Source organism: Sorex araneus, chromosome 11 (assembly GCF_027595985.1).
Source record: "Sorex araneus isolate mSorAra2 chromosome 11, mSorAra2.pri, whole genome shotgun sequence".
Classification (NCBI taxonomy): Eukaryota; Metazoa; Chordata; class Mammalia; order Eulipotyphla; family Soricidae; genus Sorex; species Sorex araneus.
Window position 1 is genome coordinate 51,649,533 of NC_073312.1, and position 15,025 is coordinate 51,664,557.

Sequence of the window (15,025 nt, forward strand, 5' to 3'; positions counted from 1 at the left end):
AGGGCTTATCTCAGCTTCCGCACTCAGGGATCACTCCTGGAGCTTGAGAGGCCAGTACTGTATGGGGGAGGGGGGCGGTGGTGGTGGGTGAACCCTGGTCAGTTGCATGCAAGGCCAAGTGTCTGTAGTCACTTTCTAGCCCTCTACTATATTAAATCCTTCCTTGTTCAAGAAACCCTTCTCTGATCCTTTCAAAGAATTAGGCAGAATATAATTATAACACAGTAACAAAATGTCCCAGAACCTCAGTAAAAATAGCAAGTTTGTTTCTTGCTCATACTAATGTTTAATACATTTTAATACATCGTGTATGTGTGTGTGTGTGTGTGTGTGTGTGCGCGTGCGCGCGCAGGTTGAGAGAGGAGAATTAAGGAAGTTGTTCCATACAGTCACTCACAGAGGATGGTAGCTGGGACCACCTAGGACATGTCAAGTCATTGGTGGGGAAAGAAGAGAGATACTGAAGGAATTGTACAATTTAACTTTTAATGTCTTTACTTGGACTGTCATATTACTTTTGAAATATGTTTCATTTGAATAAACTAGATCCATTGACCGCCATTTAACTTCAAGGGGGGTGGTAATTTAGGAAATACTTGTTGATTATTATTGCGTTACATGCATATTGTACAAGTATATTATATGCTTATACTTGGCATATGCATATAAACAGTATATGACACATATACTGTTTAAACTTATTTAATAAAATCTGTTTCCTTTACTAGCATAAAAACTCCTCAAAGATAGAAAATGTGTGTTTTAATCATGTGTTTTAATCACTAATGTATTCATAATGTCTACTGTATATAGCAAGGATTTAATATATGTTGAATAAAAAGTTTAAAACCAAATATTCAAAATAATTAAATTTTAATTTTTTAAAGAAAAAAATACTCTCCACAGGAAAGCATTTCTATTTTTAAGTCCATCAGTAACCAAATGGAGCTTGATACAACATTTCCAATACACCAACTTTGGTAAAATGCACAATTTTGAAAGTAACTCACTAATGCACAAAATTCAGACACTACCAGCAAATTAATAAATAAGCCAAAGTCATTACTATATGTCAAAGGTCATTCAGGGTTAACATTATTTTCAATATAATGAACTTTAACATTCCACTGAGAACTGTTTGCCTGCATAAAACTATTTAATCTCTAGTGCTGGAGTCTAGCACTCTCAAAAATTAAATTCACCCTCACCCCCACACGTTTGCACGAGTGCATGTGCACACAGCACATTAGGGCAGTAAGAAGATGGAAATTTAAAGGACATTTGTAAATGTGGGCTTTCATCTGAATAACTGTATACAGTAGACAGAAAAATCCTAAGGGTCTACAAAATAAAAGCCAATAAATGATAGGCTGTAAAAAGCCACACCTAAACATTTTAAGAATTTCAAAATAGTAAGCAGTTTTTAAAAACCAATACACGAAAACCATGACTACAAACCTCGCTCCATTCCACACAAATAAAATCACTAACCATTATAAGGGTATATAAGAATTCACATGCAACAAGGGAGATATAAATTACTTTTAAATTAAGAAAAAGGAAAAATATAAACACTTTAGTAAACACTTGGTTTTAAAAATGTACAGATTTTAAAATGTGTAATGCTCACATATGATAATTAAATTTACTCATATATGTTTAAAAAAAAGGAGGTTAAGTTCCAGAGTTAAAGGTGATCCATACATGAAATATCGTTAGTGATGTGATGGACATAAGTACACAGATTTAAAGACAATTAAGTGATAAACCAACAGTACCTTCTTTTTTTTCTCCTCACTTTTTTTTCAGGTATTAAACTAATTTACTCTAACTTGAACAATAATTAGAGAACTATCAGAATTCAAAAGCTTATCCTTCTTTAACCTAGAAGGGAAATAGAGGTGATGAAGTTAACTTCTAGTGTTGTATATATTAACATGTAACTTCAAAATGCAAATATTTAAATAGTTTTTGAAGAGTTCTATACTAAATAAATGCAACTTTTATTTACTTTGACATGTCATCCCAAAGCCAACAATATTTAAACATTCATGATTAACCCACTGAATTGGAAAGGGCTCTCTGTAGTAACTGCACACAAGCTGTATCTGTAACATTAGAATCTAATCACCATCCATTTTCTCATGTAACCAAACATTCTATAAGTTCATGACAATGCTAAGCTTAAAAGCTTTGACAATATGCACAACACACATCTCATTTTGTAAAAAGACATATACAGAAACACTGTTTAGTCACTAAGGTATTAATAATGGCTATGTCTCCAGGTAGTGAAATTTTGATTATCTTGTCATGGAAAAGTATTTTCAAAGTATCTAATTTATGATCCAATGATGAAATTATTGTCCTTCCTGTCTTCATTTTATACCTTTAAAGCTGTCAACCAATATGGATTTGTTAAGGTGGTTATCTACATTGACATATTTTAAGGAAAAATCTCTTCAAAGATGGAAAAATAGTCAGATTTTGGTCATAAAAGAATAGACTTGCTCTAAATTTTGGAATCAAAGACAAAAGACTGTAAGACTGTAAGTAACTTAATCATTAGGCTTTGTATAGCTATATAATTATTTTATAAGAAAACCAGTCTCAACATGTCATCATTTAAATTTTAAAAAATATTTTGTCATTTTATTTGCTGTTTTTTCAGTGTTGTCCTTGTACCAGTTCAGACTAAATATTTTTTAGTTTTCATTCACAAACATTTGTCTCTGCACTAACAACACTGTTAATAAAAAGTTACACTTAAGCCATTTAAGACTAAGGTTTAGGAGTGGATTATCAGGCAAGAATTAAATTTAAAAGTTCACGTTAGCAGCAAATAACTAAATTTAAAGGTCTTGGTTTTTTGGGAAGCCTCTGGAAGCCGGCAAGCTAAATGCTGGTGATTTTTAAAAATTCTCAGTGGAGATGGTGATGGCATTGACTTAACCAAAATTAGTTCCAATTACAATGTAAGAACAGGGAGCTTAAGGGGAATACCACTAATTCTTATTTTTCAGACATCACCAAAATCTCTTTATAAATCAGAATTTTAGACTCCAATATGCAAACATACGTACACATTAAGATTAATTTAAAATATGTGGGCACACGCATAAACTTTTCATAATTATACTTCTAGTGAATCACAGAAGAAAATGTAAACTTGAAATAACAATAAATTCCACTGTAACATAAATGGTCTGATTTTCAAGACATTTGTACAGGCTATATCTTCACTTATTACCTTACCATGCTTTGTTAAAAGAATATTATGTGGTCTTTAAAGTTTTAAAAATATAGTAACAAGTTTAAATTCAAGTACACCAAGTCCTTTACATTATTCTAGAGTATCAATTTATATGGCACGTCACAATGAGAAATGAAGTCTCCGATATGTTGACAGAAGAATACAGAATCCATAATGAACAAATCTGAAATACAGAATCCTTTCTGGGGAATTGTCCCCAGATATCAGCATACTTAAAAATATATGCACAATTTGTCAAGAATCTTGGAACTTCTTCAGAATTAGAACATTAGTTTATGTACTTGAGACTATTGAGTGCAGACTAAGGCCCTAAAAAAAGTGAAGTGCCTCTCTTAAGCATGAAACTAATTCTCTACTCACAAGCTAAAAAAGGGCCATACCAGATAGGGAAGAGGTGGGGGTGAGAGGTGTGAATCAAGACAAAAAAACCACTTATAGGAAACTTCTTAATCACATTTAGCTGCTTATTATTTAAAATTCCAATGACTTCAAGCAATTTAAATTATAAACTCTCATTTAATAAAACACCCACACAATGACAAGAATGAGACTTTAATCAGTTTTAAGTGGAGTTTATAACACTAAGAGATAAAGGGTTGTTAACAAACACAATAACAAATGGACATCTGATTGGTATGAGGCATTATCCTGTACACATGTTTTTTTCTGTGTATTCTCAGTGCATAGCATTTACACACAGAGCCACTGCTGCACAGCACAAGAGTATCTGAAGAGGCTGAATCAGAGTAAGGCTGTTTAACAGACTGAAATTTTTTAGTATATATATTCTATATGAAAACAAATTGAACTTCTGAACTGGCAGGGTAGAAGGCAACTCTGCCAAACACTGCAGTTAAAGCCCACCCTTTAGTGCACAGTTCCACCCCTTCCGTCTGCATGCATGACACATTAACAGTATTTAAAGGTAAACGAGGCACTTTGTGGCAACCACAGCCATCGTTATGAACATATTGCACAAATTTTCTAGAACTAAACATTTAACTTGTACCCTATTTTTATTTTTTAAAGCTGAAACATTTGATGCTGCCGGTAAACTCCACTTTAAGTTTTTAACCTGTGCCACAGCAAAGAATGGTGATGCTATTTATTCAACTACCCTTTAATAATTATGGCAAAAAAATTTTTTTTCAAGAGGAGCTCTACAGAGGACTTGATGGTACAGGGCCCAATTGTAAGCTTTCTTAAAAGTGATGCCTTCAAGTAACTTCAGACATGTAAGCGGCTGCACATCCAAAAAGTCTAAGAAAACATTCCAGAAAATCAAATAGATTACCTACAGAATGCATTTCAGGCTAATTGTGAATACTGTCATAAATAAAGTTTTTATTAGGACTTGAAAACCTTTCAGTCATAGCAATTCTTGTCAAATTCTATGGGGATAGTAACTGAAATAAAGGAGAGTAGTAGTATGTATAATATATATTTATATATATAATATATATAATGCCATTTTTTCCATTTCCAATGACTACACCATAAAATGTAAGCAAGGCTTCTCAAAAACATTGAAACATTCAAAATCAAAACCCTCATTCAGACCTTCACATTCCAAAGGAAATATTAACAGTGCAAAAGCCCATTATAACATCATTATTTATGACCTGGCCCTCCATGTTACATATTGGAACAATACAGTTTGTTTAAATATACTGTGCCCAAACTGTAACAAATAACAGTATTAGTAACTATTTTCAAAACATGAAGAGTTGATTTTTATTTTAGTCAACAATTTTCAGTTTTTATGAAAGGTAACGTGGCATATAAATTTCAACAGTAAGATCTTAGGAAGAGTTGTCTCTAACTTAACCAATTTAACTTATGAGCAGTCAATCAATTCCCTATATATCAATGTTTAAATATAAATGTGTAAATCCTAAGAGCTTTGTTAAAAATTTAAGTTTATTAAATGAAACTGACGAGGTATGGAACATGTCAACATTATTACCTAAAAATATTTTTTGATGAAATTCTGCGTAATCTATTTACCATCAAATTCTACAAATGCTGCTCTAGTAGGTCCTAAGTAATCTGTATTTGTAAATTAACTAGGTCAGACCACAGCTAGTGAACAATTTCAGCACCAATAAGTTGTTGAAAATGAGATTTTACACCATTAAGAAATAAATTGTCTGGAAGTTCAAATGTTGTAAGGTCAGGTATAATTTGAAAGATACCAAATTCCTGGGAAAATATTTTCTGTTAATATCTTCACATTAGTTTTACAATAGTTGTACTCTGCTAATAATCATATGCAGTCTGAGCATATCAAATATGATATTCAAGAAGTGAAATTGAAGTCCTACTCCTAATTCTAGCACTATGAAAAAATGATTCAACACTGCACATTTTTAAAAAATCTATCCTTTCAATAGCAAATTAATAAAGCATTATGTGGGACACTTTTTACTGAAAAAGTAAATGCCTTATTATTTGTGCAGTGTTGAAAATTTACTGCAACTCTAATTTCCTTTTCAAACACAAATAATGTCCTTTTAAATATAAACATTATATGTATTCAGTATTCAAGTAAAATTCCCTAACAGTTAATGACATTTAAAAAATGTGCAAAACTGCAAAACTCATTGTAATAGAATGTGTAAGGTCAAAAGGGTGGAACGGCTGACAGCTACTGGATTGAATAAGTGCATCATAAATCTTTAGAGGAAAAAAAAAAAGCTTACTGTAGAATCTCAAATTGAAATTTCCTGTGCAGCATTACAAAATATTTTATACTTAATGAGAAAAACAAAGTTTGCAGGCAGCACATGAAGCATCCACAGCAGGTATATGATTGAAAACTAATAAAGTTAAGTGTATGTTGTTGACTGATGTAGGTACTAATAGCATCTGACTTTTAGCACTGGCCTTGATTACAGAGGAGATGGAGCAGTCATTACAACTGAAAAATTGTTCAATAAATCATTGTCAAATTTTATGTTTCAAGCCCATTCTTTGTTGATAGCCTCCACATTTGTATGGTTAAGTCATTGTTGCTGTGTTTCTTATCTATGATCACTTTAATTTTCCTTCATCTGTGTATTTTTAGATGTTATAGAAGGTTCATTCCTGTACCCCAATACAGATTCACTCCCTCTAGCTGCCTTTTCTAGCACCATTATGCTTAAAAAAATTTTTAAATGCACAAACAACAAGCAGTGACAGCGGCCAATTCTTCAAATGTCCAGATTAATAATAACTGTAGCATGCTAAAGAAAGGTGCATGTAAATAGCTGGAGATGGTATATGGTCCAGAGTCCAGCATTAAATATATTCCTTTCTAAGCATTCCCTCCTTTCCCCTAACCAGAATACATGCATTAGAATGTAGCAAAACCCTTTTAGAAACTCCTCTTAGCCAACTGCAAACTTATCTGTTGCCACAAGTGCAAAGGGGTTGGATGTGAACCTGTATAACACAAAGTTCTTTTAGCCACTTCAATTGGTGACAGAACACAAAATGAAAATTCCTAGGTATACACATCAGTCTGTCTCCACTTTTTATAAAACTGGAATAAAATGGGAAAGTGCCATCTTTATTTATACTAATTGGATTTTAAATGTCCTTTTGACACAAAAAGGTATATACATAACACAGCTACACAATCTTTTTTTAACTGGACAACAAGTGTCAAAACCCTGTGGATGTATAGGGTAAAACAAGATTGGTCAAGAAAAGAGAATTGTTCCTATAACTGGTAACCTGATACAATGTCCTATTGCCATTAAAAAAAGAAAAAAAAAAAAGGTCCATTTCAGTTTATTCAAGTTTGTTTTCATGGTGTTTTATCCCTCTTGATAAAAAAAAAAAAATATTCAAACTTTTGTAATTTGTGTATGCTGATCTTCATCAAAAGGTTCATTCTCTGGATCAGAGTCAGTGGTGTCAGAATATCTATAATGATCAGGTTCATTGTCACTAACATCCGGTGTTACAGAAGTTGAACTGCTAGCCTCTGGATTTGATGGCTCCTCTACTGTTTTTGTGAAGTATAGCTTCACCTAGAAAAAGAAGAAATTAAACTTTAAAAAAAAAATCTTTAAATATAATTTGTATTTAGTTACAACACAGATTTTTTTTTAACAGATCCACTTTTAAGTACCATGACAAATTTAATTATAAGATTGCTTACACTCTATTGTAATGTCCTGAAAAGATAGCTTGGGGTGTTGATACACTATTTTTTTTTACAATAAACATAAATCTAAGGTATTAACTCCATCTAGGAAAAGAAATATACTGGAACATGTTCATCAATAGTTCACATATTTTAAATCACGGAATTTAATTCATAAGTGCATGAGTTACAAAAGTATTTTTCACTTCCTACCTCTGTCTCAAAATCCATGTATTCTGGACAAACATCACTACATAAATACTATGCTATCAATAACTATGGTTAGGATTCTATTTCCCTTAAGCCTTACCTAATGTGAGGAAGAAGAGAAAAGCTAATGTTGTACAGAGGTCAAACCCTTTGCTTTTCCTTTTCTCTTTTTTATTTATTTGGAGGTCAGTCGACAATCAGCAGTGCTCCGGGGTCATTTCTAACGTGCTTAAGGGGCCACATAGTACTGGGGATTAGAACCTGGGATTCTTTTTTTTTTTTTAAGTGGATCACCGTGAGGCACAATTACAGAGTTATAAACTTTCGTGCTTGCGTTCCAGTCACACAATGATCGGGTACCCATCCCTCCACCAGTGCCCGCCTCTGTGGCAAGGCATTCCCTTTTGTTCTCTCTCTCTCCTTTTGGGTGTTGTGGTCTGAAATAGAGGTACTGAGTGGATCTTTGCATGAAGAGTGTGTTCCACCCTGCTGAGTTTTCTTCTCTCTTCTCTCTCCCCCTCTCTCCCCTCCTTTCCTCCCTCTCCCCCCCCACCCCAAAATCAGTTCTTCAGTTATCCAGACCAGCACTGGCTCTATGGACTGCTCTTTTAGTAGGCCAACTCTTTTTTTCTGGACATCTAAAGTGATGTTTAGGGGTTCAGGAGCCAACACTCCAGACTGGAGGTGCAGGTCTGATGTTAGTACCACACCCAGTGGTGCTTAGGGATATTATGTGATGCTGTAGGTTAATTTGGAACCTTGTGCACGCCAGCCAAGTGCCCTGACCCTTTCAGCAATCTACCTATACATGGATTTTCCATTTTAAAAGAGAATAAACTAAGGCTCAGAAAGATTAGCTAATTGCCAAAGGCCATGTGTGTAATGATTAGTAGAATTTTAATCAGATCTGACTTTAAATTCCTTGTCCATCCTATTATTCCTATGGTCACTCCAATTATCTAAGAACATTATCAATTCTCTGTATTCACCATTCATCCATTAATAAACCTATTTAGTTTCATCTCCAAATTACCATATATAAATACTAAATCTGGTAGCTTATTTTAATGTCATTCAACTTGTCTATTTCTGTTTGGGGGGCCACACTCAGTGGTGCTCAGGGAAACACATATTGTGCTTGGGGAATCAAACTTCATGTTGGTTGAGTCCAAGGCAAGCACCTTACCTTCTGTACTATCTTCACACCCATACTGGAACTACTCTATTTCATGCAACCTCATTTTTATTGAAACTATAGCAACAGCCACTCAATTGTCCTCATATCTTCTATTCTCCATTTTTACTTTCTTTTCCCTCCAGTTTTATGATGTATATGTATATGTATGAGGGGACCGCAGGAAGAAGAGAATCCCAAAATCTGCTCAGGGGGACATGGGCCACCCAACAATTTTTGGCTAGGTTCAATGTGGTGAATCATGAGAATGTGGTGAAGCTCAGGCTCTACAGTGCCACGGTTACCCAGACCACCCTGACAGTGCTCATCTGCACAGGACCCTAATTTCATTCATACCTCTGAGTAAATATCACCTATTGAAAAGATCATCTCTGACCATCCAACTAAGAAAATACCAAGATCATTTTCTATTGCACCTCTGCTTTTTTCATTGCACTTACCACTGTATATCTGTTTACTAATAACTCACAAATATGAAACCTCATGAAGGAAGCCAGAGAGTGGCAAAAAGCACCTACATTGTAGGTATTTGATCCCTGGTGCTACCAACTCCCACTGAGTATGGTCTGGGGGCTCTGCTATTTGGGATCAACAGTGCCACAATGGAGCAAGGACTGCACCCCAGACATGTGACAACTGGCACACACCATAGCCAAATAAATAAGCACACAACCAAGCATGCTCCATGTCATAGAGAACAAAAGGGCAGGGGGGACCCTCATATTAAAACAAAACTAGAAAAGCCATACTCTAAAAGCTAATCATGGAGCCTTGTTGGCAACTAAGCACTCTAATCTAAGGGCCTAAGTGCTGAACCATCTGCTCACCCACTCTGGGAATTCTGAGCATTGATTGGAAGCCACTTTCACCCTCCTAACAATCAGATATCCTCATCAAAAAGCTCCTTGTTGCAGAAAAAAGATGTAAAAAATGTAAACCGCATGGCTGGAGAGATGTAACTGGGGTTGAGGCAGTTATTTTGCATGTAGCTGACCTAAGTTTGATCTCCAGAACAACTCTTGCTCCCTCAAGTAAGTGCGTGAGTTACAAAAGATGTTTCATTTTTCATACAAAAGTATGTGCCAGGAGTCAATCCTGAGCACAGAGCCAGAAAATAAGCACTGCTGAGTATCATCCAAAAGCCAAACACAAACAAAACAACAAAAAGTAATTTTTGTTATCAACAGTTCTAAGTCACAGTGCCTAACTTTAAAAAAAAAAAAAAAAAAAAAAGGAAAAAAGCCTATCTCTCACCTACAAGAACTAAAAAAAAAAAAAAAAAAAAAAAAAAAAACTGGGGAAACATTGTATTGGGTTACTTTTAGAACCCAGGAAGAGAATGTGGTTAGAGTTGATGTAAAAGAAAGGCCCATACTATACTATACAAGTCTTTGTAGTTCATATTTAAAACAAAAGGCTTTTAAAAAGTGTAAACAGAAGCAACACAATCCAGTCTGTTTTAAAGATTAGTTGGAGGGGACTTCATGTCACTACAAAAAATAAGAAGGGGGCTGTGGGGGTGGTGCAGAGGTTCTCTGTGATCTTGAATGTTATTAGGAACTTTTGCTACTGTAGAAAAAGATCTGCTTTTAGTAATATAAAAACAAGTTAAGCAAATTTTTACCCATTAAAGACCTAGAATACCACATCATCCCCAACCCCCAACACATAACACAGCAATTCCTAAAACGTTTTTAACTGACCTTAAAATTTGGAGAAAAGTATCGGTTGGCCTTATCTTTGTTTGCTTTGTCAAGATCGTTTTTTGTTAAAGTGAGTACTAAGTATTCCTTGTCATTATCTGCACGCTCTATACTGCAAATGCTATCAATTTCTTGATCACATAGACTTCCATTTTCTACTTTTTCTGAGGTTTCCTCTGGTCCTGGTATGAAGAATGTATTTACCCAAAAGTGAAACATTTTGTCCTAAGGGGGGGAAAAAAAGATATATTAAAAAAAAAAAAAGTCCTCAGCATTCAGCATCTGTCCCAAAAAGTAAACAAAATAAACTATATATCATTTGATATTCTGAAAGATATCACCCATCTACTCTGATATTAGCTTTTCATTTTTTTTTACTTTATGAGTTTAATGAGAGGAGGAGAAATAGGGAAAGAAAGGGTCCTATAAATGGTGGAAGGAGTGATGCTGATAGCCTGGCAAAGCGTGTAGTAGTATAGCAACACACTATATTCTTGAAACATTGATACTAATACTATTGTAAATCACATCTAAATATCTAAATATGAAATTGTTTTTGTTTATATTTTTGTAAAAAAATTCACAAACCAACTGAATTTTGTTTCAAAAAATTGTAAATTACAACATTTAAACAAAAGCTCTTAAAAGGTTACTACAACTCCCAAAGAACAAGACAAACATATTTTTTCTTTTATTGCAATTCATGATTGAAAAATTACCTATGAAAACATGAGGGTGGGAGTGAAGCAGTACTTCTTACTATTATGTTACAAAATGCCTATTTAAAGAAAAAACTCTAATAATGAGGTTTTGATGAAAAAAAAAAACCCAACAAACATCAGAACTTCATTTCTAATCTTACAAAGCAAATATTGTTTCATGATTCCTAGAACTTGTATGTATTCTTTAACAAGAATGATAAAACTTGTGATATCTTATCCAGTGCCTTAAACAGTCATTAAGTCTTTTATATGAAGTTTTTTTTTTTTCTTTTTGGGTCACACCTGGCGATGCACAGAGCTTACTCCTGGCTCTGCACTCAGGAATTACCACTGGTGGTGCTCAGGGGACCATATGGAATGCTGGGAATCAAACCTGGGTTGGCTGTGTGCAAGGCAAACGCCCTACACGCTGTGCTCCAGTCCCTCAAGTTTTCTTTTTAAAGATGGTAAGACTCTTGAAGGATCTTATCTTAAATTTCTTTCAATGTTTAACAATACCTAAGCAAAGCAACCTTCTATGTCCTTTAAAAATATCCGTTAATTTCAATTATCTTTAGCAAAATTATTGTATTATTAAGAATATTTAGTCAAAAGAAAATAAGCTAGCAATATTTAATCTACAAAAGCAAAGGTTCTATGTATATCATAATGATACTGCTTTGGTTCAATCTCAGCAAACATTTTTTACTAGAAGGAAAAATCACATGAAAAGTAAATCTATGTGGGGCTAGAGCGATAGCACAGTGGGTAGGGCGTTTGCCTTACATGCAGCCGACCTGGGTTTAATTCCCAGCATCCCATATGGTCCCCTGAGCACCACCAGGAGTAATTCCTGAGTGCAGAGCCAGGAGTAACCCCTGTGCCCCCCCCCAAAAAAGTAAATCTATGTAAAGTTAGGCAAGTATAAATAATTTATCAAATGTTCATTTCTATGTGCTGAAAAATACGCAATTTATACAAATTAAAAGAATAAATTCCTCCTAAATTTACAGAGAAACAGTGTTTCATTATATTTTAAAAAAGAAAATATAACGCAGTATATGTAAGTTAAATAGTAGGAAAAAATAAAACTACTTAATTTTAAAACATTTGCTAATACTTATTAAACTATTAATAATAATTTTTCAAAATGATTGAGATATCTAACATGCAGAAAAGGGTAAATGGGTTTTTACTGGTGAAAAAATCAGTTTAACATTCTGTTATTTTCAAGGTACTTTGATTCTGCATAAAGAAAATTGTATTTCTATTGATAAGTTAAAGCCAAATTTATTTATTTATTTTTTGCTTTTTGGGTCACACCCAGCGATGCTCAGGGGTTTTTCCTGGCTCTGCACTCAGGAATCACTCCTGGCGGTGCTCGGGGGACCATATGGGATGCTGGGGATCGAATCGAGGTTGGCCGCATGCAAGGCAAACACCCTCTCCACTGTGCTATCGATCCGGCCCCTCAAAGCCAAATTTAAATGAAACATTTTCTTTTCTTAAAAAAAAAAAAAAAGAAAGAAAGAAAAAACTGAAAAATCAGGAAGCTAATAATCCTATTATCAGACTATAAATCTATCAATACATTATCAAGAACATGTAACAAGGCAGTAACAACGTAGCTAGAGATTTTATTATCACCTAAATTTTGCACCTTAGAATAACACAAACATTCACTATTTTAACTTTAGGGGCACACCCAGCTGTGCTCAGGGCTTATTCCTGGCTGTATTCAGGTCTCATTCTTTGTGTTGCTTGGGGGGGATGGGACGCAGGAAGACTTGGGTACCCCCTGTGCTCTCTCTCTGACCCCTTATTTTACTTTATTTTAGCAGTTGTTAGTTGGGCCACTGCTGACAATGCAGGTGCCAGTGATATACCCAGTGATGTTTAAGTACCATGTCCTGTCAGGGATCAAACACAAGGGTCTTCCACATGTAAGTATGTTCTAAACAAACATACTTAAAAATCACACTTTTAATTCTATATTACTTCCTCTTCATACCCATTTCTCTCCTAGCTAAAAGTCTAAAAAAAACTAAGTAAATCTGAGGAAACTAAATATAAAATGATCCAGATTTCAAATAAAACCAAAACAGAGGGAAAGTAGTTTGCACCATTTCAAAAAAGATCTGGGCAAAATCTTTTTATAATTAATAGTCCCACGATAAATTTTCAATTAACCATTCTTTCATTCTTTTTAAGATCATAATTGAAAGGAGAATGAATACAATCTTTAACAGCCTCACAATATTTTTTACTAAACTATACTAAAAATTTACATTTATAAATTTCAGTAACAAATCTGCAAATTCATTTACAATTATAATTACAATGTCATATGGCATTTTTCTTCAAAGAGGATTATTTACCATTATAATGACTAATCAATGACAGAAATCAAAATATGTGTAGATCTATTGGAAACCAATTAAAATTCATTAGCTCTTGATCACCAATCCTTTAACCTCTCTTTATACGTTTTGATTCAGGTTACTTTGTAAGGTGAGACAAGTTTGGATATCTTTCCCAATAAAAGTAAAATGCAAACCTTTTTCAGCATCTTGTTCTGTTTGTGGAAGAATTCTACTTTGATGTCACCACACACAGGCAATGGCTGAGGAAATTCAAAGTACATGAATTTGTCTTCCCGTCGTGTGGGTCCTGAATTGGAGGAATATATCTTCACCTTTAGCTGGCAGACCACAAACTGAGGATCTGCATGGTTAAATACATACTGGTTAATTTTCACTGAAAATTCTTTTAATTGTCAAACTGTAAAAAAAAACCCACTATTTTAATAAATAACATTAGCAATACATAGAAAATAACAATTCTACATCTGTAGCCCTGATCTAAAATGAAATAAAAATATATCCAAAAACATAAACAATGCAGAATTTCTCCAATTTAAATCTTCAACAGAAAGTTTGAATAAATACTGATAAGAAAGACAATTCCATTTTACAAATTATAGGTCCCAATATTAGACTTCTTGAAGTATAGTAACATAAATTTTTTAAATTATACTATAAATCACAATACAGTCATGTGTCAACTTAATAATGGGGATATTCTGAGAGATACATCATTAGGTAATTTTATCTATGTGCCAATATCATAGAGCATGTTTACAGAAACCAAAATATCTAAGATTTTGTAGGTATTAATCAAACATAGAAGAAATGTGCTACCAATTAAGGCAAAAAATATGAGATGTGCATGCCTGCTCCTGGCATAAATCACTGTACGCATCAGTGACAGAGCTACCATAGGCAACTAGATTTTTAGGGTGACCAATGCTTGCATGGTCCATTACTGACTGAAAAGTTGCAGCACATGACTATATGAATTATGTTAAGCATCAGGACACTAAAATATCTTTCTGAGACTTCATCAACTGTATAGAAGGTATGTATTTGTGGGCTGGAGTTACTGAATAAGCTGTATACATGCTTTGCATGCAGGAAGCCTGGTTCCATCAGTGTGTGGTACCCTAAGCAAGTCCAAGAGAGACCCCCAAGGCACAGAGTTGGGATAAGCCCGATAACTACCCTAGGTATGGCCCAAAAGAGAAAAAAAAGAAGGTTCAGAGAGATAGTAAGGTTGGAAAAGTGCTCAAGTTGACAATCTGGTTTGATCCCCGGCACATTATGGTTCCCTGCACTCTGCCAGGAGAGATCCCTAAGCACAAAGCTAGGATTAAACACTGAGCATAGAGGGGGTATGCCCCAAGCCCGTATCCCCAAAAGAAACAAACCGTTTTTGCTGTAGTATTTTAGTCTCTACCCTATAATAAAA

The 15,025-nt window shown here is 34.3% G+C and overlaps 1 protein-coding gene across 1 annotated transcript in view; it reads right to left on the minus strand.

Annotated features, from left to right (window-relative positions):
- Positions 1–857: 857 nt before the first annotated feature.
- Positions 858–15,025, minus strand: part of PTEN (phosphatase and tensin homolog) — a 103,857-nt gene continuing 89,689 nt past the window's right edge. The window contains exons 8-10 of the mRNA XM_004607499.3: positions 13,776–13,942; positions 10,518–10,742; positions 858–7,293 (exon numbers count right to left, since the gene is read on the minus strand). Of these exons, the coding sequence (XP_004607556.2) occupies positions 7,108–7,293; positions 10,518–10,742; positions 13,776–13,942 (578 nt within the window). The 3' untranslated portion in view covers positions 858–7,107. The remainder of the gene's footprint in view (positions 7,294–10,517; positions 10,743–13,775; positions 13,943–15,025) is intronic.